General features: G+C 40.7%; 1 protein-coding gene across 1 annotated transcript in view; it reads left to right on the forward strand.

Moving 5' to 3' along the window:
• The window catches only part of PAX3 (paired box 3), a 93926-nt gene that overhangs the window by 63912 nt on the left and 4148 nt on the right, over window positions 1-25866 (forward strand). Inside the window, exons 5-7 of the mRNA XM_035888837.1 lie at window positions 4467-4672; window positions 15648-15813; window positions 17013-17227. Of these exons, the coding sequence (XP_035744730.1) occupies window positions 4467-4672; window positions 15648-15813; window positions 17013-17227 (587 nt within the window). The remainder of the gene's footprint in view (window positions 1-4466; window positions 4673-15647; window positions 15814-17012; window positions 17228-25866) is intronic.

Below are 25866 nucleotides of genomic sequence, written 5' to 3' on the forward strand. Positions count from 1 at the left end.
CCTGCTGCTGAGCGCCCCGGCCAGCCCCAAAGCCGGGGGCGCCCCGGCCGCTGCCTCAAGTAATAGAGATGTGAAATTAATCTTGCATAAATAAAGAAATGGGAAGATGTGGGGAGGGTAGCTAGCAAACGTCCGCCAGAGCCCTCCCTGGCCTTTGGTATATCGTTGGGTTTTTTGGTCTTATTTTAGCAAGATCCACGGCTAGACAGAATTTATCTAGGGCAGGCCCCAGGCTGTTAGGCTTAGAGGAAGAGTCTGTGTAATATTTTATTAAAAAATTTCTCAGTGACTGAAAGATTGCCAGAGAAGCTGTGCCTTCACAGGCTGCTGAAAGACAACCTCTCTGCCTGCGTTTGTCAGGTGCGCTGCACTGCAGCCATAATGTATGGGCTTTAAATGGTTGTCATGTTTTTGTTATTTAATTATTCAAATGAAATGTCTTGCTGAGAGGAAGAACAACCCACAGAATGACCTCTTGTGCGTTATTTTGTTGTTCAGTTTCTGCCCCGACGTGTCTATTTATGGTGTTTGGAAGAGGGATGGTGGCAGACCTCCAGGTGACCAAATGCCTGCAACAGTGGGCAGAGGTTTTTTGCATATCATGGTGGTAACAGGCATGCAGCATTTCCTCAGGCCACCAGGCAGGTCACGAGGGGTTAAGGGACAAATAATTGCTCTTTAATTCTGTAATTCCTTCTTTAATTTAACTTCATGGCCCAGCTACTGGTAGTGCTTTTGGCTGCCTCTCCTATTTTAGAGCTGTGCGGTAAGGGGGGTACCAGTGATCCCCAGGGCTCTGGCCAGGGATCTTCCAGGTCACCGGTGAGTATCCTTCTTTCCCCTATTTTTAGCTCGAGGGGTTCGAGTATTAAGATCTTTAGGACAACTGTAAAGATAAGCGATGTGCGTGTTGTGTGTCTGTGGAGGTGATGGATATAGAAATAATCACCCAGCTAAAACCTGACCACCTCTACCTGTGCCAAACAGTATCTTTTTATAGCATGGAAGTTGGTGGATCTGTTAGCTAGATACTGCTTAGTAAAAGGGCAATATGCTGTAGCTGCTGAGCATATATAAAATAAATACTGCTTTTTTTTAAAGGCTGAGGTCTGTCCAGTTTATATGCTGAGCCAATACTCTGGCTTCTCACCTATGGAACAGTCTAATAATGGTATTTTAATAGGAAAAATAAGAATAAAAACTTTCTTGAAACTAATAATATTTAAGAAGAATTTGTAAGAAATAAAAATAGTGTAGCCTGTCATACAGACATGCAGCTATCATTTGAGATTACATTTGTCTGATTTTAACATTGCAGATCAGACAGGACAAAGGAACTCAATGTTTTCAATAAAGCCGCACCATAGCAGCCAGGCCAGGCGAAGGGTAACACCAGTGAAATCAGACACGACAGCTATTTAATTTCATATTAGTTTTTTTCCTACTCTAATTTTATTACTTTCTCTCTGAACTATTGCACTTGATTAGACATGTTGTCCTGGACTCTTAAATACTTTGTTAATTTTTTTTTCCTGACTGGTTTACCTTTTGACTTTTGCAATGCTTAACGAAAAGTAAAGCTAAAATGAAATGAAGTCAGTGTTTCAGTTCTGTGTTCTCATTGCTGCGTGGCTGCAAGGTGCATGGCAACATCACAAGATTTTTATTTAGTCTTTATAAAACATTTTTAGAAAGATGATTATGGGCCTCCTGATACTTCCCACTCAGTTGGGAGGGAATTCACTTCAGAAATTTAGTGATAAATATCCACTTAAATTGCACAGTTTAAGCTGGCTTTTTATAGGCATATATGTGGATGTTTGAAGAAGTTCCATGCATACATGTAGAGTCTGAGAGTATTGAAACACTTCCTGAGATTTGAGGATTTGACGACTTTTTTTTAAAAACAAAAAACTTATCGTACACAATCAAAGACAACTTTTGTCAGAGAAGTTGTCCCAGACAGGACCTTCCTGAGCTCTGTTTCTGATCTTGCCACATCAGGTACAGTCAGAGTGCGGTGCTAGCTGGTGTGACCCTGTTAGCGTGGCTGGTGTGCTCGCCCCCGCTAGTCTAGCTTGCCAGCAATAGCTGTCCTGCTTGAGGTGGGTGGTTTGTATCTGAGGCTAGCATAGGGAAACTGTATTTTAAATATCCTATGTTTCTTTTTATTCTTGAAGAGCAGCATGAAGCCATCCTGGAGGGTTGTAACTTGGCAGCTGCTGAGGAAGGCAGGTGTCACTGATTTGCTTGGGACCCCAACTGAGAAGATTTGGGATTTGTCACTAGTTCAGACAATGTGTTACGTTAATTTTGGGATACCCAGGATTGCCTGTTTAATAAGGAATAACTTGAACTATTTGGGATAGGATATTTGTGATGATTCCCCTTTGTTCTCAGGGACGATATTCTCAAGAACCAGAACAGCTTAATCCAGTCTTGGGGCGTAACTTCCACCCAAGTAAGAGACTCTGGGAGTTTTCACAGTGCTTCGGTGATGAGCTCTGTGGGAGTTTCTCCTGATGTCCTGTGTATGTTGGATCCAAAATATTGATGGTGTCCGGACAATGAAGATAGCTTTCACATAAGAGCCTCTGGTCTAGCAGTAACTGTTTTTTGCTTGGTATGCAGAAATTCATGAACTCTTCAGCTGAGCTGTCTGAAAAAGCACTTTGTCTTTCTCGTGCTATAAGACCAAGTAAACAAATTAGGTGTATTTATTACTTCAAACAGCTTGAGTGAAATTGCAAATGTAAGATAGCTAGAAATGAACATGGTTGGGGGGGGTTAGCTGGAGCGTGAGCAACTGGTTTCTTTCTGGCTTTGTGTTCTCAGTTACCTCCAAATAAATCATGTTAAGATGATTATTTTAAATTAATGTCTATATCAATAATTTATCTGGAATTATTGAAGTAGTAGAAGCAAATATTGTATTTTAACTGAACAAGCAGTTTCAGTATCACTGGGGAGTGTCTGCCCTCTTTAGGTGGTTTCTCTTGAAGACTCAGGCAAGAAGGAATGCTCGTCGCCTGGGACAGCAGCTGATGCAAGTGAAGACTGGCTTTGGAAGTCTGCTCTTTTGGTTCATTACTGTTTGTTGGAGAAAGAGAATATGGTCGAGTGCTGGAAGAGGCTTTGCTGCCTTCACAGCTATAGCTATGGATTCAGCTGCGGCTGGGCGGTAGCTGGAGTTCTCTTGATTGCCAGGGAGCACAGGGGAAAGAAGCAGTGATGCCAGGAGCTGTCTGCTGTCTGTGCGTGTTCTCACTCTCCTTACGTCCCTGAAACCCAGTAAGAGTTTTGGTTCTGATTTCTCTTTAAACTGCTGATCTCAAGAGGTGGTAGGCCCTTCCTGGGTCTATGGACATGCTGTGCATGGTCCGTTTCTTGCTGGCTTTCCTTAAATACTGATCCGGGGCGTGGTGTGGGGGGCCTTTGGTCTGACACAGCCTGGCTGTTTTGCAATCATGTCCTGGAATGTTGCCCAGAGGCTGAGCATCCGTATGTAGCCATGCTTTGTGCTGGAAAACGTCCCAATGATGAAACCTTAGGTGAAGGAAGCACGCAGTCCATGTATTTCAGCTCTGGTCATCACATACTCTGGAATCTCACTGCTTTAGTAACTGGAAGAGTGAAGTCAAACTGTTGCTCTGAGCCATTCTTACAGGACTCCTCTGTGCAACATGTGTCTCAAAAATTTTTTTTATATTAACACTTGTCTGGCCTGTTCTGTTAGGTGGTCCTAAGACAGGCAAGTAAGTCACAAACGAGAGGGAATGTTTAAATGTGCTGATACACCAACACAAACATGTGTAAAATACTATTCAGAGCATAGGACAAATAATACACAAGACATGAAGTAAATACTCGTTTGTGTATGAGAATTACTGTCTTCAATAGTGCTCCCCATACCTTTGTAATCGCTTCCATAACTATTTCAGCAGTAAGGTTTTAGTGATGGATCTGTAGGAAAGGTCTCATGGACTTGTGTCTATAGAGTTGGAATGTTTAAGTTACAACATTCACACTGGTGTGACAGACAGCTGTACCTGTTCACTAGTCCAGGGAAACGAACAAGGCCGTATTGCTTGTCTGACTGCTTGGGACTAAGCAGTACTGTTCAAGTTTGTAAAACACTTGCAAACTGCTGGAGGAGTTAAAACAAAGAAATCAATTCATTTACTCAAAAAGATTGCTAGAGGTCCTTAAATATTTGTGGGCCAGGAAAAGGTGCTAAACTCATGATTAAACTTTTGACAATTCTTTATTTGAGCACATTTGCACAATGTAGCACTTAATGCTAATTTGTTTCTCACTTTTTTGAAGTTTGCCAACTCAGTTTTGAGTCATGGAGAAAAAGCAGCTTTTCCACATAAGAAGCTATCATCAACAGATCCAATATTTTGCTTTTTTTCCTTCCTCAACTAAAGCTAATTTTTATCTTTTATTTTTTTTTCTTTTTTGAGCATCAGCACCCCAGTCTGATGAAGGCTCTGACATTGATTCTGAACCAGATTTACCTTTAAAAAGAAAGCAGCGCCGCAGCAGGACAACCTTCACAGCAGAGCAACTGGAAGAGCTGGAAAGAGCTTTTGAGAGGACACACTACCCTGATATTTATACCCGGGAAGAACTTGCGCAAAGAGCCAAGCTCACGGAGGCCCGTGTCCAGGTACGTATTTCACAGAGGGGATTTCCTTTTCTCTTAGCATGTAGGGTCCTCTTATATTATCAGCCTACCTACCCTGGGGTAGAAGGAAAATGTGAAACAATGTTGTTTAAAGCCTTTGGGTACGTGGACACTGGTTTTCCAACTGTTTAAGGCAATAACTGCTTTGAAAAAAGTTTTCTGTTTTCTCAGTAATTGTTCCGTACCTACTTTGGAGAAGGTCTGTTATCCCAGTTTGTTTATTTTATGCATTTGACACCACTGTGCATATAATCAGGTCAGCTGTTGTGCCAGTTTATAGTAATTAACTGATTTCATCTGTTGTTATTCGGGTCTTTCAGGCACTAACAGAGGAGAGAAAAACATTTTAAAAAGGACAACGTGTCTATAGAGCGGTGCAAGTGAGCAGGGTTACTGATGCGGTATCTACAGTTTACTTTTAGGTTAACTTTCAAATTTCAAATAATTGATTTAAACCTTGCAATATCTCTTTTATCCCCACTGTCAGTTTAATTCAAAAGAAAATAAACCCTTAAATAACCATTAGGTCTTCACAACTTCATGTAGCTAACGTGCTGGAGGAGTAAACCATGGAGTTGATTTAAATTTAAAAAAAAAAAAAAAAAGTGAGAACCCAGATTTTCAGATGTCCCAAACCAGGCAAATAGCAGCCAAATAATTATGGAATAAACTGCACCCCAGAGTTCAGGTTCAGACCAGGACTTGTTCTGTTTCGTGCTACAGAAGCATGTCCTGTGAAATGTTTAATACCACAGGCAGAATCCTCTGCTGCTTTTTCACTGCTCAACATCTAGAGTCATGTGGAAAAGCACGCCCAGTTCAAATCAGTCCGAGTTGCAAGTGTTTGTAAGCAAATGTGCGGTTGGGTGACAAGCAAAATGTTATAGCTTGCAACCTAACCAAGGAAGATAAATGAATGGTAACGTGTGATCCTTGGGGATGCAGGTGAATTTGGTTGCTTTGGTGAAACTCTGTTTTTATGTTTCGACCTTTGAAGCTCAGCCTGAGGCATTCAGACTCTGCAAACTGAAATAAGCAATAGAAAATACCCCTCTGACTCTTTAAGACAAGCATGCTTATTGCTGCACGGCTATGTTATTGAGTATCTGCCTAGAAAGGTCCAGACTTTTTCAGTTTTACCTGCTAAATGTTTCTGCAAAAGACTTCACATTTCTTGCGTTTGTTATGACTGTGGGAGAAAATCAGATGTAGTGATGCATTTGTCTGGAAGGCAAACTCAGTGGTGCATGACTTTTCTTAACATGTTTACTAAGTGAAATGCTTGCAAAACAGCTTCGTATATAGAATTGGGCCACGTAAGACCAAACCAAGCCCTTGGAATCAGGGAATCATCCATGCACAAACATAATAAAGATAACTTCCTACATGAGTCCTGTTAGCGAGACAAATGGGATCTAGGATATGATGTTTTGGTCTATGTTAGCTTCAGTAGAAAAGGACGATAAAATGAAAAAGACCTTGTTTGTGTTTTTCTAAATCAATGACCCACAGCTAGAAGAAAAGCAGAACTCTCATTAACATAACAGCTGTCTTAATGTGGCTTTAACCCTGTGACTTTTTACATTCCTTATGGCTTCCTTGGTTCCCTTGAGACACATCCTGTCTCACACCACTCCTATGATCTACAGCCTCACGAATTCCCTGGTACCTCTGACATATGGATATTTTACCTAACCCAGCATGGAAGAAAGTTCCCAGTCAGTCAATGATTAAAATACCAGAACAAAACCTTTCTGGATTAAGGATGAGCTGGGGTTGAAGTAGCCAGCCTGTGGGCAGTTTCCTAGTGCACTCCATCTGTCTGGTACCCTTGAAGCCTGGCAGAGTGATTTAGCAGTGGATTAAGGGATACAGGATTTGCCTTATCAGCATTCAGCACCTCTCTATAGCCCCTTAAAATAGCCACCTATGATGGGCATGAAATAAAAGACGACCTGTGAAAAGAAAATAACCCGAAGAGACTTGAGGCTGAGGGGGCTGGATAGCCAATACTGATGTAGCATTCAGGCTTTCTTAGTCACACTTCTTTTTTGGTAACAGTGTGACAGAGATCAGAGATACCAAATTTTATATGGATATATACACAAAGGTCTCTTTGACTGCTTCCCGATCAAGCATCATCTGAAAGAGCTAGCGCTTTGCAGCCCGAGTCTGGCTGAGTCCAGAAAATTATTTTCTTCTCTGGAGCTGTAAGGACTAATTTTGTAGAGTTGTTTTACATTGTCTAGGAAGTTATTTAATTGATTACAACTGGACCAACCTTGCTATTCCCTCGGTCGCTCCATGTAGCACTTGCATTTCATGTTCTGTTTTTTCTACTCTGCTGCCCCCGTGCTTCCCTTCTCCTATTCCCCAAGGCAGTCTCTGAACACCTGTGAAAGGAAGAGTCTTAAACCGCCAAATCATCTATTTTCTCACTTTCCCACTGTTGTAAGGGTAACCAAATGCATGTTTCTAAGCTGGCTGGTTGGGGGTTTGTGTGGAAAAGTCGCCTCTGGGCTGAGATCAGTCTTAGAACATTTCAGCCCCTAAGGGGAATTTTTTGAAAGCTACAAGCAACTGAAAACAGGCTTTACACTGTGAATGTTGTGTGTTTAATTGTGGGGACAGGAAAGGCTTTTGAGGGAAGTGTTGCAACAAACTCCACCTTGCAAGAGTCATGAGATGTGTAGCTGTAATTGTTGCAAATACTTCAGCACTGGGTGTAATAAGGAATTAAAATGCTCCCTGCAATTCCTCCTGCAGCACCTTTCCACTCCAGAACTGCTGGGTCTTCCTCCCCTGTGTTTGAGCCTGGATGTCACATGGAGCCAGGACAACCTCTTCTGCTGCCTCTTCCAAAGGCACCTGGCTCTTTGCATGTTAGGTGCAATAGGAAGGGGAAAGTTCTTCAGTCTTCTGCATTCATCAGATACAATTTGGAAACATAAGTAGAGTCCCAAAGGATGACCCTTTTATTGAAAAAAAAAAAAAAAAAGTAGTAGTAATACCCTGGGAATGTGAAGTTAGATTCACGTGAGTAAAAATCACAACCGTGCAGTGCTTTACTGGTCCAGTTTAAAACCTCATTAAAACCATCATTAAGTTGCAGTGCAAGCCCTTAAGGTCTGTGCCTATTTTTACTGACTCAATCGGAAGGCAAATTCTAAAACTGAAATTTCCCCCAGTGTAGATAAAGATCAAAGGCTCTTTCTGAGCTTCAGAGCAGCGCAGTTATGGTTTCTGTAACACAGTGCATAAGGAATTAAGTGAGTAGCATCTTCTCTGGCCACTTTTTGATTCCCACAGCAGGCTTATTTTTAGACCTGGATGAACTGGATGAACTTTGGCAGCACTTTGGAGCCTGTTTCAGATTGACAGTGGGAGGTGTTTAATTCAGTCTTTTGGTAAAGGATTTTAAAATAAGGCTCAGGTTTGTCCTGTGGCAGCTGGAAGACGAGGAGCCTGCCTTGGCCGATGGGGACTGGTCAGTCAGACACGTCCTTTTGGGCTGTGTGTTGAAGGCAGGCCTCCCAAATTATCAGAAATGTGGTGTGTGAGATTTGTGTGTTGGACCATGCTGAGGATGTGCCCCAGCTGCATGGGATCGTGCAAGGCAGGAGGTCCTGCTGCCAAGTGGATGGCATATGGCCTTCCTGCTCAACCCCCAAAAGGCAACAGGAGAAATTTGTTTGGACTCTTTTAGTCCATGAATAATGGTGAAAAAACAGGGGGAGTCGGGAAGAATTCTGAAACATGAGTATGTCCTGTCCTGAAAAGACTCTTCTCGGCCAAAATCCCAGGTTTAAATTGGTTTGCTTGAAAAATTCCAAAAAGAAAAAATACTGTTTAAGAGAAGAGCATGTCTGAAAATTCAGGCAGATCTCTCCAGGCTACTAGGATGGGGTTGAATGTTCCCATGTCAAACTTGTAATCAGCTTGTAAGCTTTTGTAAAACTTATTATAGCCTCAGCAGATAAAAGAAGTCCCAAGAGCTCAGAAATCTTGAGTAGCTGGAAGAAAAATGATTATTTTTTTTAAGTGCTGTGCTTGCATATTGTTTTCTTTGTCTCACTGTGGTACAAAGAGGGGAAGAGATGGTTTGGAGAGGAAGATAAGGGAGGGAGGGAAAGGTAAGAGAAGAAATGATGACTCTTAAGCTAGTAGTAAGGTTTGAAAGCTCTGAAGTCCAAGCTCTCAGCTTTAATTGTCTCTCTCGGTAGCAAACAGTGAAAAGCATTCACTGGGAAATCATGGGGGAGGGAGGACCTGTGCCAAAAAAAGTCTTTATTTGCCCTCAGCTCCTCTGAAATGGTTTGAGTTTGTACTCTGAACTGCACAGTCCTATGGGGAGATGGGATAAAGGAATGTGGGACAGATTCAGGAACATTTAAGACTTTTCATCAGATCTTTACAGTTATTCCTGATGTGGTTTATGGAGCATTTATAGTGCCTTTTTTTGAGGCTGTCCCTCTTGCATCATATATAGGATAAAGAAAGAAAATGCTGTGTGCATTCTTGTAGTAGATAACCCTGTAATTGCAGATTCCCCCCGCCCCAGGGTAAAGGAGAAATTCTTATGGGTTAATTGGCCAACTACAAACATATGCAGGCCCAAGAAGACATTTTTAAATATAAAGGAAAAGAAGGGATGTGATTTTGATTCTCTTTTTCTGGTCCCTGCTGCCTAAGGCTCAAATTAGTGGTGCTTTAATTTATAAATACACAGTTCAATTTGCTTATTACTCGATATTTTGCAGAAGTATTCAGCTGCAGTGTGTTTTAGAAGTATTTGTGTAGGGCTGAGTCAAAGTCTTTTCACAGAAGCCTATGAAAGTTGAATACGCTGGATCGCACTGGGAGGTGGTTGGAAGTCCTCGTTCCCTTTGGCACAGCCTAGTGGTTTTTTGGTCTGTTTTCTTTTTCTTTTGTGTGTGTGTTTTATTTATTTATTTTTGTTTACTTGCTTTAAAAGAACTCTGGCTTCCATCACATTGATAATTCTGTGTATCCCAACCAATGTGACTTCCCATCACCATAAACGACAGCTCCCGGCAGACCCCAGGCGGAGAACCTGCAGCCTCGCAGCATTCTTGCTTGTGGCAGGTTGTGCTTTGCAGGCGAGTGGCACCACTTTGGGATGCTGTGTGGAAGCAGGCCTACCCATGGTGTGCCTCCATGTGTACGCAGCAGACCTTATTCCTGTGAGGCTGGGGGTCTGTGGATGTCACAGCGAAGCTGATTTACCAACTAGTTGTTGCTAAAAAGCAATTCCATTTCTACTCTTTCTTCTTCCTACGGCTGGTCCTTGGCAGTGCTTTCCCTGGAGCTCATCTGATACCGTGGTGAGCTGGGATGGAAATTCACCCTACTGCAAGAAAAGGGAAGAAGGAAAAACTTCTTTCCCTTTTTCCCCCTGTTGTTTTATGTTCTTTGAATGAAATCCCAGTTGAGTCAGGCAGGCACGAGCACTGGTGTCAGCTGTCGGCCTGGCGAGAGAGGGTGAAAGTGCCTGCACAGGCTGCTCTGAAGGCTGCTGATGTAAATGTAGGTCCGGCATCAACAGAGGATGCAGGATCGGACCCTGTCGGTGTCTTTAGGAGTCATGCTGCTGTGTTTCACACAGGTAATGGAGTTGCCCCTGTGCGGGCTGGTGCAGCCCAGCTTCGTTAGCGGTTTCCTCATTCGGCCTCCCCTCTTTGCAAGGCAGCCCCACTGCTTCTGGCACACCCCAAACTCACTCCCCGATGGCACACCCGCCAAAGGCTCCTGCTTCCACGATGGTCAGATTCATTTTGGACATGTGGATTTTGGGAGAAGGGAAAGGCAGGGAATAGGGAGGGGTGGGGAGGCAGTTAACATGAAAAATATTATAAGGCAAAAGGGGAAAAAAACAAACCCCCCTTCTGCCTAAAATTAAAAGTGCTGTTAACAATACATCAGTCTCTTGACTTCGTGTGGTTTTGGCACTCATGCTTGCAATAGTCAGGACTGTGTTTAACAAAATATCCACGGGTTTCCTGCAAAATTCACATCTCGAATGTTTTGCTCTGTTGGTTCAGAGATCTTTTTGCCTTAAAAGCGCATAGAGCACTCTGTGTTTATGATCAGACTGTTGAAATGTCAAGGCTAATTACACTAGTGTGTTCCCAAGTGAATAAATGCATCTTTTAAAGAATATCCTGTTGAGATCAACAAAATAAGATGTTGGCGTGATTGCTTGCAAACTACTTAAAGGAAAAAATTATAATAAAAAGCAGGATCTAAATATTGGAAAGTAGAGATGGGAGAAACCTATTAGTTCACCTCATCCATTCTACATTGGCACAAAATAATTTTTTTTATATTCTATTGTGGAGTGATTTCTTTTTTGGTCAGTCCAGTTCTAGTTGCTTGAAAAACCAAAGCCTCTGATACTTACTTCCCTTAAAGGACTTTTTTTTTTTTCTTTTGCTCTAAATTTCATCCTCTTCAGTTCTGTTTTTGAGATGTAAATTTTGGCTAGACACTGGGATTTGATACTGTTTCCAAATCAACAGGGCAATTTACATTCCATCTTTGAAAGTGACATAGAAACTAGGGAGCCAGAGCCTCACTAAAATGAATGACTTGGCTTCTGGTGCAGACATCGTTTTTGGATGCTTGGGTCCCTCAGACAAGCCATGTTTCATCTGTCCTGTCTGCATTTGCACAGCACCAGCAAAGCAAAATGCTAACCTAATTTAGAGCTCCTGCCTGCTACACCAACACAGGTAGATCATACTCCCTCAGACCCAGGACCGCTTGTGCAAGAACGCTCTATTTTGAGTCTCCAAAATGCAGTAGCTTGCTTCTCCACTGCTTTTGTTTCCATGGGGGACTTTGGTGTGGTAACGATGATTTGAAGGACTAGCTAGGGTTGGTCTGCCTTCCACGGAGATCCATGCTGTTGCTGGTGAAGGCAACACACGAGGTACGTTAGTTTGTCAGATTAAGCAGACGTAGATAGCTTAGAGTTGTTTTTCTGTTATGCCCGCTACAGGGTGGCACTTCTCACAGTGCGGTCTTCACCAGGGGCTGCCTTCCCCTTGGAGCATCTCAGCATCCAGGGGACGATCGCTTCCCTCTCAGAAGGGAGGTTGTGGGAGAACAGAAGAGTCCTATGGCAAACCTGATAGATTTGGGAAGGCCACTCTTAAGATGAGGATTTTGTCATGCTGGTGGAAGTTGAAATTTGCTGAACGTTAAGAGGATGTTGTGTTTAAATCGTGTTGGAAATGCACAGACAAAAGAAACCCTTTCCCCAGGTGTTTACAATATGTTTCCAAGCAGACACGTTGGCTTGTGGTGACTAGATTTATTTTTTAAGTCTTGGCTTGACATTGGCAAATTTTTTCAAGATTTCTTTAATTAGTGGCAATAGTGCACATGCATTTTTCGTGATATGTGCTGAGTTAAAAATAAAAAAATTTCCCAAACTCTTGAGAGTAAGTCAAGTTAGTTGAACATAGTCTAAGTGAAATACTATGATTAAAAAAAATAATAAATCACTTCAGTAGCAGCTATATGCTTTCTGTGTTAACTTAATAAAGTTTGGGATCTGACTAATAACATCACACATAAATAAAATATTTAGGTTTTAGTTATTTAGTTTTTAGTAATTTAGTTATGAGTGATTTAATTTTGGGTAATTTTTTCTTGTCTTTCCAAAACCAGTTTTCAACTCTTTAGTTCTCCCATTTAATCTTGTTTGTATTTTTTAATCTCCTGTCTTACTGTTACATTATTTCTTCTTTGTGTTCTGTCACACATGACATTTGAAATCTGAAGTTACCCGGTATAAAATGGGAGTTAAGCACAGTTGCAAACCAAATCTCAAGCCATGTGGAAAGGGTGAGGCCATGACAGTAAATAGTAACAATAGTAAAAACTGCTGCATTAAAACATCCAGAATTACAGATTCAGAGCTTCAGTCTGTTCCTTTGTAAAAATGTGTGATGGCAAGAGTTGGGGCCACACTTATGGTCATTTTAAAGTTAAATTATTTTTAGTATTTTTACCAAGGTTGGTCCAAAGCCTGTTAAAATCAAAGGGAAACAAGTACATATGTGGATCGGACCCCTGGTGCTTACTGTAAAGGTGTGGGTTGAGGGTGTGTGTGTGTGTGTTTTTTTTTTTTTAATGTGCCTCTACCATTCTGTAGTGACAAGTGTGTGGTGTTAGTGGCAACAACACTCACTCTGCAGGTTTGAATTTGTTCAAGGGGTTTTGGTGAGTTAATTTTGGACTAATTCTGGTGCTAGTCAGGTGCCATCTGCCTTCTTGTTGCCTGGGGAAAGTAAGAAGCCAGGGCAAGTGGTGGAAGTGTGTGCTGCGGCTGATGGGGCAGCAAGGCAGTGGGATGGCAGGGGTCAGGTAGCACCCACTTAGCCTGTGCCAATCTCATGGGATGAAGGTGATAATACATGGCCTTGTTTCTGCACAGCCCAGGCAGGTTCCTGCACCCCTGCGGAGCCCCACTTAATTTAAGGGGGGTCCAGGCAGCAACAGAGCTCTCTGCAAGTATGTTCGTTGTGGGGCTGCTGTAGGCTTTTAGATACCATTGAGTGTGTCCCTTTCAGGGATGTTTAATAAATCTCTGGATTTCTGTAAAATGCAAATCTATAAGATGAGCAAAAATCTATCTGTAAATAAAAGCATATATTTAGATTAATGCAAATCACTCTCTACTGAATTAAAGTTTGGGATCTGACTCATTTTAATAAAGACTTGAAGGCAAATGCTTATCTGTAGAGGAAACAAAATCTTATTACCTCATTTTCCTCAGTGAAATCCATTCACTCAGTGTAGTTCAGTTAGTGTTCCCAAAGTGTTTGAAGATCACCAGATAACCCTCTTGACCTGAAGAAGGGAGAGTGTCATGGAGAAAGCCACAGTTAACAACCTGGGCAGGCTAATTACAACATGCGTTTGCTGTCCCCTCTCTGACCTCCATTATCCTTCTGAAGTGCTCTTTGGCTCTTTAGCAAAGCCTCTTCCTCCCTCTTCAGCGTGCCTTGCCCCTTTTTCTGTCTCTTTGGTTGTCTTTAAACGATACTGCTGCAGAAGTGTGAGGCTGGTGGGCTTCAGGAGATGTAAGCAGGTGGAAGGAGTCTGTGAGGAGTAAATGAGAAATATAGATTTAAATGTCAGCGAGAGAAGCAAAGGGTAAGGAGAGAGGTGAAAAAGCATGCAGGTATCTGTAGGATGAGAAAGTAAAAAATATTGCTGAATCTAGACCCATCCTCATCTGCTGCTTGTCACAGGTCTCCCTGGTGCCTTGTCCCTGTCAGCTGCTTTCAGAAGTGGTTTGTGTGGAGGCAAAGGAGGGATTTGTATATACAGCAAAAAAATAAGAGAGGGATTTCTGAGGTAGAACAGAGGCTCCATCTATCTTTCTGCCCTAAATCTTAAACCGGAGTGAGAGTGTGTAATTGAGGAGTAGATGTTGTGGCCAAAGGACGAGGCAGCTGTGTGAACTGTGGGCACCGTGTTCTGAAAAGAGGATGAAGCCAGATCAGACTACGTGATGACAGATGGTCCGCATCAGAAACCAGATGGCCCAGTGAGTCCTGCCACTCCTGCTACGAAATAGCAGGCGGAAGAGAAGCCCAGTGTAGTCCAAAATGTTGTTACACCCTTATGTAAGGGCCACTCATGGTTTGTAAATGATGTTACACCTAGAAATCCAGTCTGTGATGGCTGATTCATAAGCTAGTGCAGGCTGCTTGCAGGAAGGGTGACAGATCTGAGACCCAACTTACTTTTGCAAATGCATCTGCATGTGGCTCGTCAGCTAACGTGCCTCAGTGGCTTTCAGGCCAGGCTGCCTTACAGGCCATGCAGGTGTTCCGTGTAAGATGCTAAAGCTTAGTTAAGGTCTTAACTAATTGATAGTATCCACGGATGATCATTGCAGCTGCTTCAGGGTGTACAGTTATGAATAATTGTCTGCTTGTTTACAAATGTCTGAGTGCTGTAATCTAGAAGTTGCTCTAAACCTGTGGCAGGGCAGCATGGATGCATGCTGGTCCAGGCGCCCCTGCTGTGGCTGGCTGCCCTTCTGATTTGTGACGTGTGTAATTGCTACAATATTAATATTAACCTATGTGTTTTGCATCTCTTATTCTGCCTACATCTGTGAAGTCTTGTGTCTTCCTTTCATGGAGGCAGTAAGAGCCAACCAAGACTCAGAAAACTTAAAACATGAACTGAGAATGACGTGAAGGAAAGCAGATTTATAGCTAAAATGTCCCGCTAATCCAAACCCCATCTGTTTGGTACCCTGTCCTGGGAACAGATTTCAAAGTGGTTCTGAAATGCTAATCTAGTACTGAAATTCTGATCTACTGTTAATGTCAAGTTTATTAAGGGATGTTTTGTACATATGTGAATACACGAAAACTTGCTGGGAGGGATTTGTGTGTTTTGTACATGGGGCTTGTATTTTTCAAATTAAAAGTTCTGTTGATCATTAGGGCAATATAGTATCCCAACATATAAGTACAAGCACCTTCCAACAGTGAATTAAGCAATGCCACTAACTTGTCAGCAAATTAAATATAAGTCCAATACAAACCAAATAGCCTTGGCTGGCACTTAGATCAAGTAGAGATATGTTTTTATGTTCTTGTTAAATCTGGCACAATAAGGATAGTGATTGAGAGCTATTAAAAGTACTAAAGCTTGAAAGCATTAGCTTATTTCTCAGGAGAGGCTGTATTTGAGACAAAACTAGGGTTCAAGATTCCTCTGTCCTGTCTGTTGAACCACAGATGCGTGTGCTAAGGGCTCCTTTCTCGTGGAGGAGCTCTGAGACCAGTGTGCATCTTATCTCTTCTCTCAGACGCTGAATGCATTTGAAATACGATGCTGTTGTTTCTGATGTGCCCATATTAAATGTACAAAAATCAAATGTCCTTAATTAAAACATTTGTAGGTCTGGTTTAGTAACCGCCGAGCTAGATGGAGGAAACAGGCAGGAGCCAATCAACTGATGGCTTTCAACCACCTGATCCCAGGAGGATTTCCACCCAGTGCCATGCCAACTTTGCCAACGTACCAGCTCTCTGAGCCCTCCTATCAACCCACCTCCATACCGCAAGGTACAGTAGCCAACAGGTACTTGGTTAAAATAGTGTTATTGGGGGGTTCCTGTGTTGATCCATTGCAGAAACATTTTCTTCTCTAATGTGGAAAACGGCGTGTTGGCTAATTTAGGGTCTGAGTCAGTAAGAACATTGCAAGCCTGCTTATTTTAAGCATGTAAGAAATCAGGTTTGTTTTGCTGCAAGAAAGGGCTAGTTATGTGTGAAGACTGCTAGCAAGAGAAACAGTAGCCTCACACGCAACAGAGGTGCAGCGTTTGGTAGAGCAATGTGTGCTCTTCCCTACCCTTCCACTGCGTTGGCCGCCTCCGCTGAGAGCACCCGGCATGGCAGGGAAGGAGACAGCATTTGCATTCCGTTGTCTTTGTTGCTTTCTGTGATGGTGCACAGGAAACTTCTGTGAGTAGTCAGGATATTTATCTGATGGTGGAAAAAACTAGCTATTCAGGCAGTCTTGTTTCACATCGGATAGTAGCAAGTCTCAGCATGGTAAAAATTGGTATTAACCCTATCAGGAATTCTGTGAACTTTGATGAATTTGGGGGGGTGGGGGGGTGGGGAACAGAGCTTCAAATCTAGGCTACACTAGATTTTACTGTTAAAGAAAAACCTTACAGGTGAGTTTTGGTAAGAAAATTGCTGTGCTCTTCTTACTCCTTCCTTGAGATTTGGATCCTAACTGTTGGTGCATGTTTTTTCTAGGCCATGTTCTAATTAAGGGAATTTTGCAAAGGGCTTCTCTCATCCATTGCTAGGTTTGCTACAAATCACAGCAGAATTTCTGTGATGTGATCAGAAGGGGAAAGCCTGTTAACAGTCTTCTAAGCAAATAAAGCTTTTCCTTTATATATAGATGTCTGTATAAAAAAAGTATACTATATCTTATATATATGATATATATAAAAAATATAAATTTTCTTTTTAACTTTGCTGTAGCAATTCTGAACAATATGTACCCACTAAGGATTGTCTGAAAACTGCATGTGTCTATTATAATTTTTACAGTCTTTTAAGAATTTTTATGTAATTTAACTGGCCAGTTAAATATCTAGCAATATTGAAGACTTAACCTTTTTGTTTAACCAGTATTTACATGAAGGTCTTGATGTAATTCTGTCAAGTTGAGCTTCACATAATGAACTTATTACGCCAGAAAAAAGAAGGAAAACATATCAACATGTTTCTTTTGCTTCTAGCTGTGTCTGATCCAAGCAGTACCGTTCATAGACCTCAGCCTCTCCCTCCAAGCACCGTGCACCAAAGCAGCCTCCCTTCAAATCCAGAGAGCAGCTCTGCCTATTGCCTACCCAGCACCAGGCATGGATTTTCCAGCTATACAGACAGCTTTGTGCCTCCGTCCGGGCCCTCAAATCCCATGAACCCTGCCATTGGCAATGGCCTTTCACCTCAGGTCAGTCCTGTGTTTTCAGACAGAGGATTTGCTGTATAGCAGAACCAAAGAGTCTATTCCCTCAGGCCACAGTATAATGAATTGCCAAATTTAAACCATAATGTATTCTTTATACAAGCCACATGATTTCAGTTTGCTAGTTTCCTTCTTTTTTTTTTTTTTTTTTCCTCCTACTGGCTGAATCGAGAGTCATAGTTTATATTTAATTTCAAGTGATTTATAATGTAGTCATGCAGGCTTCATGTTTACATTCAGTTGTCAGGCATTTCTAATGTACTGCTATTTTTCTGAAGATCCATGGCTAGGTACAGAGAAGTAGATCATGCAGTTTTTCTATAAATAAAATATCTCTGTAAGATAACCTCACCAAGGTTTTACCCAAATGGTCCAGAAAAATTACAGGCAAGTTGTACGAGCAGAGTTCCAAGGGCTGAGCTGTACACGCTGAGATGAGCCATAATCGAGTTATAAATTAGGAGTATTACTGCTCTTTGGCAATCTATAAATGCATGGATACCATAATTGTTTTTCTAATTTGCATGAGCTCTTTTTAGGAAATCATGTTAATAAATTGCCTTGATAATTGAGTGTCAAAAGGTTGGTTAAATTTTCCTACACGCAGCATCTGTCTGAAGCTGACGCTATTAGTTAAGGCTTGGATAGATGGTAGTTTATTTTATTAGCGAGAGCTTTGCCCAGGTGCTTGGAAAGAGATGTCCACTAAATTCTGAGAAGTCAAAGAGGATGCAATCTATAATTACAATCAGGAATCTCTTCAGGGCTGAAAGTGAGAGTTTTAACAGCTTTATCTTCTTTCTACCCTTTTTTCCTCTCAGTGGTTAGAAAAACAGAGAGAAGCTCAGAATGACACAAATGAAAAGTGAAAAGACAATTATACTCAATTACACACTAATCACTGACTATCACCACTGCCTAAGCAGGGAGAGGGCATTCTAATAGGCAGAAAATGAGATTTTAATGGCACAAAGGGTGGCCAAAATAACGACTCGTATATCTTTGCCTCCTTCGTTTTCTTCAACTTGTGGTTTGCATCTCGGGAGTACAGTTCCTGGTTCCTGTGCAACGGTGATAACTCTGTGCAGCTGAAAAGTTCAAAGGCACTGAAGTTGAAAAGAATGAATAACAAAGGCAATGAAATAAACATTTTTGCCCAAAGGCAAAAGTTCATAAACCCTTTTTTGTAACAGTAAATGTAATTAAGTTTCACAGATTCCTATAGCATAGAGTGGGGTACAAAACTTTATGGCTTGAAACCTCGGGAAAAAAATACCAACAGAAAAACAAACGGATGTACTTCCAACAAGACTTGAATGGATTTTGTTCTGAAGAATTCTGATTTCTAAATGCAATCTCCAACAAAAACCATGACATTATATTAGTTGCTTCATTTTTTTTTTTTAAATGGCCATTTTCATAGTGTGCAAGGCTTCCACAATTTTGATATAAACATCTTTCTGGGATTCAGCGTTAATCCATCAAAAGTAGTTGTTAGTGTCAGTTTAAATGCATGTTGGTTCTGGCTATGGAAAATGTGATCTTTTTTTCCTTTCACAAAGCTTTTATTGTCTGTGGCACAGAAGTGAAGCACAACAGTAAAGAAATCTTGTGGTGTCTGGGCAAAGTGGGACAAAAAAGTGAGGCCAGGTTTCCTCCCCCCAAAGTCTTGCTGATTTGAGGTTTGATATAATCAAAAGGAGATCCTGGAGCAGATTAGATGTCCTTAATCAGTTACTGTGCTTTTTTACACCCAGCCCTGTCTTTACGCTATGAAACTTCTGGGGTTTGTTGTTTTTCCTTAGACATTTGAAACCTTTTCCTACCCCAGTGCTTAGAGCTCCTGGCCCTATCCTGCACCTCTACCAACAGGTTTAGGAGAACACCAGTCACTCAAAAGCTGGCGTTGTGTTCATCGCTGAATGCATACATTTAGATTTTGAAGAGCTTCTTGGCAACTGAATGATTACCTTTTCTGGCTGATGAAGATCGTTCTATCAAACAAACATGAAACCCAGCCCTAAATTCATGCAGTTACCAACAGCTCCTTTAAAACATTTTTGGAGCCTAAACAATGGCTTAGAGACATGTATAAAATGTACGTATGTATAAAATGCCATACCTAGGATTTGTGTTTATATAAGGGAGTGATACAGCCTCAAATATGTAAATTGTGTGCAACAAATTGCACAACTCTAGCAAAACAGCAATTGTGCTTTACACCTGAAAAAAAGCTTGAGACGTCGGTCACGTACGCGCGATGTTACTGCATGTGAGATGCCCCTTCGTTGTGGGCTGTGCTGCAGTGCACCCCCTTGTCACGCTTCCTCAGGGCTCTTCCTGCAGGCACCCAGGTGGCCGGCAAGTCAAAGGCCAGTTCTGTGTTGGGGGTTTTATGAAGAGAGAGAAACAGGAGTGATGAGAAGGAAAGAAGGTCTTTTTACAAGCCGGTGGATTTCTGACCACAGTAAATCTGGGTGTGTGAGAAATTAACATAATGTTTCCACCCATCAATGTCCTCTCAGGCAAGTGCTCTGGACATACTGTGTGTAAAGCTGAATTTATGGTGACTTTAGCAGGAGGAGGGGCTCTGTCTGAAGCCCAAATAATCTTTTGTGATTTAAAAAAAACAAAAAATCTTGGAATGTGCAGAAGAAAATCTAATATTAAGATTCATGGGATGATATTCTTGCCAGGCTTAAACCTCCTTTTCCCCTTTGACTTCAATTTATTCCAAATGAAGGTCTGAAATGCAGACCCCTGGAGAAGTTTTGTTTTCCACGCAGGATGTTTCCTTTCTAACTGTGTTTTTGAGTATGATGGACAAATATGTTGTTTCAGGCAAGCACTGGGTGAAGGCAAAGGACAAGAGGAGATGGCTAGGGTGCTGTAATTTTATTTTTATCATGTTAGCCATGAACTTGGAAGTTGGAGAAGACTGTATGTTTTGGTCAGTTTTGGGAAGCAGAATGCTTCCCTGTCTTGCAGGCTGGGAAATAAAATGTTGTTGCTTTTGTTTAAAAGAATAAGAGAATAGAAAGAGTCTGACCTTGTTAATACTATTCAGCACTTTTTAACATCAAGACAAGATCTGCAGCTCTCTTCGGGATGACTGATTATTCTCCCTGTTCATCTGTTTTACTCGTTGCTACCTGGCTGTGGTGAGAGAACCTCTGTCTTTCAGACCCGCAGAGGGTTGATTTTCGCAGGAATGAGACAGGGATTAATGTCTTGGGAACTGGTAGCCAGGAGCATCCCTGTTTGGATTTCATGAAAAAGCAACCAAACGGCAGCACGCCATCTCAGTCAGTGCTCTTTAAATATAATATCAGAATGGAGATTATTAGTGTGTAATATATGTAAATTGCATATTTGTATGTTTTCTATGCCTATTATGCAGCTTCTTGGCTTTCATGCATACGTTTATGGGAATATTGTATTTCCTTTTCAAATTAGGTTTCACTTGCTCAGTGCATTTTCTTTTAAAAAACATTTGTTAACTCAAAATTATTAGGGAGTAACATATCTGTGCATTAATATGTGTGTATGGGACTTAACACATGCCTCTGAATTGGCGTGCCACTTTCTGATCCCGGCATTAGCAGTCATCGCCGGTTCTTCCATGGAAAGCAGAAGAGTGACTGCAAAAACACTTGTCTCGCCACTGCAGGTGTATGGTCTTACTAGAGAGCAGACTGTTTTTAAGACAGGATATCAATATTTTGAACTGCTTCATTTAAGAGAAGGAAAAAGGCTTTTCCGGTGTACATGGGCATCCCTTGACCTTGTCATGTGCTTTTTATTAGTGTCAAAGCAGTGGAGTTTGCTCTACATCAGGCTGTTTAGGCAGTTTGCTGGTTTTGAAGCGTGCCATTTCGGACTGCTCGTGGATTCAGATCAAGCGGCAATACTCGGCTCGTGTTGCTGCCCACAAGGCGACTTGCTTCCTGTATTTAACCTGTAGGATACCCAGGCTTAAATAGTACTGCAGTGTTAAGTTGTTACTGGAAAAAGAACAAACGAGTGTAACCTGTCTCCTGCTGGACAAAATTTTTTTTCCTCCTTGCCCTCTAGGAGACTTCTCAGATTGACTTTTTCCTCTTACCTGTCATCTTCCCCCATAACTGAGTCTAAGCGGTAACTTTGAAGGCTGCAGTTTCAAAATGGGAAGTGGATTGAATGTTGACTGGGTTGTGTAGAAGATCCTAACAGTCTTTAACAAAGTTTGCAGTTCTCATGCCATTACCTGGAGCTCGGGAGTAATCTTGATAAGAAAATTCCAAATTTTTCTGTGAACAGCAGTAAAGATGCAAGCTGTTTCAAGGTTTCTTTCTTCTACTGTCAAAACATTTCACTGCCTGAGTTTCAGAATTATCCTGTAACTCTTTTTGGTGAGATAGATCTTGGGCAATTGGCTTCTCTTAAGTCTTTGAGAGCACTTGGTTTTCATTAACCTGAAGTATGGATCTGATGGCAGCTGTCGAATCGGTTAGATACGTTCATGTTGTGTTGTTAACTCTGCTTTTAAGGGAAACACAGGAACCAGTGGCTAAAAACTTGCATTTCCTCATTAAGAGGGACAGGAGGAGGAAAAAAAGGAACTATTAATATATTATGCTTTTTCCTATACCTTCTGTTGAATTACTGTCCAACTGGTTGCCCACAGAAACATTTCATTTGGATCCAAGTCCCCCACTGACGAGAAGCTCGTGATCTTTATCACAATGAACTTGGCTTTGAGAGCTCTTCGCTTAATGACCCAAGAACATGAGACAGGGGTCAGGGATTTCTTTGTGGGGAAGAAAGTTAATTCACATGATATAATTTTCACAAGCACGAGTTTTTGTTTGGTGGTTTGGGTTTTTTTTAATTAAAAAAAAAAAGTCCAGCCAACGGGCTTGATTATTTCTGTTTCTGGAGTGGGTATAAATAGATGGGATCCAATAGTTTTGTAATTGTTATTGTGCAAGAAAAATAACACTTCTTATTTATTTTGTAAATATTACGATATTTACAATACAATAACTATATCTATAAAATAACATACATAATAAAATATATTAATATAACAACAATAAACAGGTGACCTTACATTTTGAATGTCCACCTTAACTGCTGTCTCTGGGACTATTTCGACCTCCACCCCCACCATGCCAGAAAAGTAGGGGTGGGTGGGGCTTCAGCCTTCAAAAAATAGACCTCTTACAGCTTAGAAATCTTACATGGAGATACAAAAAAAGCTCTGGACTTTTCTGGAAATTTAAGCCAACTGTACTTTAACTTCATGAGAATAAGTGTTTAGAAATACTATAAAAATATTGCTATCTTTCTTACATACAAATATGTAATAGTAAAGTGACACAATATATATAAACCATATCAGTTTCTTGGTTTTCTTGACCCTTTTTTAATGATATTGCTCACAAACCTGACTCATCTTGATCCATAATAATTTATATCACTTAGAATAAATGCAGGCTGAGTATTCAGCGTCACTACAGCCGTTAAAATTTTTTTTTACTTTTGCTACATGTAGAAGTTCAATTTGAACCCCTTGTTAAGTGAAAGTATGAGTCATCCCTTCATAGAATATATGGCTGGCGTGCATTGGAAACTTCTAATTCTTTAATTAATTTACAAAATAGAAATATTACAAAATACAAAATAGAATCTGAATACTTGCATATTTATTCAATTAAGGACTGGTACATGAATGAGGACTTTGTCATGAGTCATTACAGATGGCTCACTTGAGTCCTTAATTATACTCTATATTTTAGATTTCCAAAGAAAGGTACTAAAAATACCATGGCGTGATTCAGTCAAGCGCATATATTGCAGTGGGATCAGAAAGAGCAGAATTTCATCCTTAGCAAAGTCGCGTATCCAACTTTAAATGTATTGGGCTCAATTTCCTTCAAAACTTCCTACCTCTCTAGAGATAACTTTTATTTTTATCTTGATTTTTACCAGGACATCAATAATAATAATAATTTTCTTATAAAAGAAAGACTGAGTGCTGAGTCAGGATAGAAAGAGCTGCCATCTAGCCAAAATAGCAAAATACTTGGTTTTCCCCAGTGCTGGTTAGATTGAAGGCCCTGGCATATATGTTGTGGGAGCCTCTTGAATGAACCCTTCCTTACTGGTTGGATTCTTCTGGTTATGCTTGTCTGTAATCTCTTTTTTCCCCCTGCATTTATGGGTAACTTATTGCTTTTACCTAAATGACTACGATTTTGTAGTAATTCCCTGTTGGTAAATCCAGCCATGTAGGTGTAGATCATGCAATAGCTGTTGCTGTAGGGCCAAACATCGAGTTTGGTGAGAGTCCTCCTGTGAAAACTTTGCAGATCTCATCCCTTGGTCATCTGCCAGCAAAAAATGTTTGAGTACTGTTTGAATTTAAAAGAAAAAGTGTATTTTTGTTTATTTTGCTTTCAGAGGGAACAGATCTGTGTATCACAGTTGTGGAGGGAAGGTGTGTGAGAGCTCTGCTAGAGACAGCTGGGCTGGTTTTCATGGTGGCCAGAACACTTCTTTTGTGTTTTGGGTGGAGTAGAAGGTGGGAGAAGAGTTCACAGGCAGAGAGCAACATAATCTCAAATTTAGGCTTCTTATGAACTGTTGTATGTAATATTGCCATATTTAAGCATTTAAACTCAGGAGTTTGCAGTCTCTGAGACTGCCTGAAAAAGTTCTGAGATGTTTAATTTTATATATATATATATATATACACACACACATATTTTTTATATATATAATTGTGAATATATGTTCCTCTTTGGGCTGTCTGTTTTACTTTTTCAGTTGTCTTGACATTTTTGAAGCTTTTCATCCAGCCAGGAACTAGATAATTAGCTTCGCTTTGAATTCTTTTCCTAATGTTACCTAGTCCTATGACTCCATGATCTAGCACCTGAAAAAGGACACGAATTCAGTGACAGACTGTGATAATGTTGTGAGCATCAGTAATCTCCTGTAGATAAAAATATAATTCATGAAGGATCGAGTTATCCTCTTAATTACCCTAAATGTACACCAGTGCACCTTCTCTAATTTCAGTGTAGCTGCCACTGATGTCTAGTGGTGTGAAATCAGTATGAGGTCTCATTTGATATGAGTATGCAGAAGGTCAGATCATCAGATGTTCAAAGTCAGTGTATTTGCTCCTCTTTTCATTAACCAAGGATGTCATTCCCAGTACTTGCCATTTGGCACGAGAATGCTTTCTCTTGGGCTTCTTCATCTATTCGGCAGAAATATTTGTTCATATAAAATGAATCAGCAATATGGTTCTAGGATCCTGCAAGTCTGTGCGGCTAACTGATTTAAATTAATCTTCTAAAAATGTCTCATTCTAATGCAAGAGAACCATCCTTCTTGTGTTCGCTCTTGTGCAGTATTTTGTTTTTGAGAGATTTTTCTACAGTGAAAGGAGTTAACAGCAGGTAATGCCATTCATCTCGGAAGGAGTTTGAAATTTTCAGTGTTAGTGATGAATGAGGGTATCTGACCCACATCTGTTTTACATTAGAATGGAACATTGCCCTGACATCGTTAGGAGCATTTGTCAAGATTCCCTGGACAGAGCTTCTGTAAATTACATGCTGCAAATGTGTCAGGGTCAGATAAGAGGATATCATTAACTCCACTAAAGTTTACTCATGATTCTGTCAGTTCAACTTAATACGTTAACTGCCAACAATTTTCCTTGAGCTGTTTCATTAAATCTTTCGTTCACAGGAGGAGAAAAAAAATGTATCACTGTACCCAAAAATATTGCACATGTTCTGTGCTCATAAATCATATTAATTGCAGACATGGTCACAAAGCATATTAAATGCAGGCATGCGTAAATGAATTAAAACATATGAGAATTTTATTGTGCCTATGGTAGGTCCTACATTCTAAAATACCAACCACATTAACAGGCATGATGTTTCATCTAAATAGAATAAGCTTTTTCTCGGTTTAATGGCCTTTATTTTGTTGATAATGGAAGTATTTTCTAATAGCTGATGATGGACCAGATGTTGCGTACATGGTCTCTAAGGCTTTCATCATTCAGTTTCTCTCTTCTTTCCGGATCATACCCTCAGCTAGTGATGCTGTGCTGACCCCACAAGCAAGGGGTTTGGCCTAATGAATGTTTTGGATTGCCTGGGATGTGCTCTCTGAAAACTTTTCTGTAGCATTTGGTTGTTGCAGTTCGCCGTGTTCTCTTTGCTTATACCTAATTGCGCCTTTGTGTCTAATAGAATAGTTATTTTATCAATTATACTGTCTTTTTATTGAATTTGCTCAAAGGTTATGTGTCAACATTTCTGCGTGTTTTTTGTAAAAAGTGGGAACAAGATATATCTAGCCAAAAAGCTTACAGCCTGATTATTTTTTTTTTTTTCATTTATAGGATTTCTTTTCTAAAATGAATAGTTGCATTTGGCTCTAGGTGTTAGATCAGCCCTTGATTTTTTTCTTCTTTGGGATCTGGATCAGTGAGGCTCACGATTACTACTTTGGGTTTCCCAGAGTAATTAAGAGGGAAATACATATTTTCTAGCAATTTGGATGGTATATGGATTGAATAAATGTATTTTCTTCCTTAATTATTGTAACCCCAT

The sequence above is a fragment of the Egretta garzetta genome, unplaced genomic scaffold (assembly GCF_000687185.1).
Source record: "Egretta garzetta isolate BGI_Z169 unplaced genomic scaffold, ASM68718v1 scaffold161, whole genome shotgun sequence".
Classification (NCBI taxonomy): Eukaryota; Metazoa; Chordata; class Aves; order Pelecaniformes; family Ardeidae; genus Egretta; species Egretta garzetta.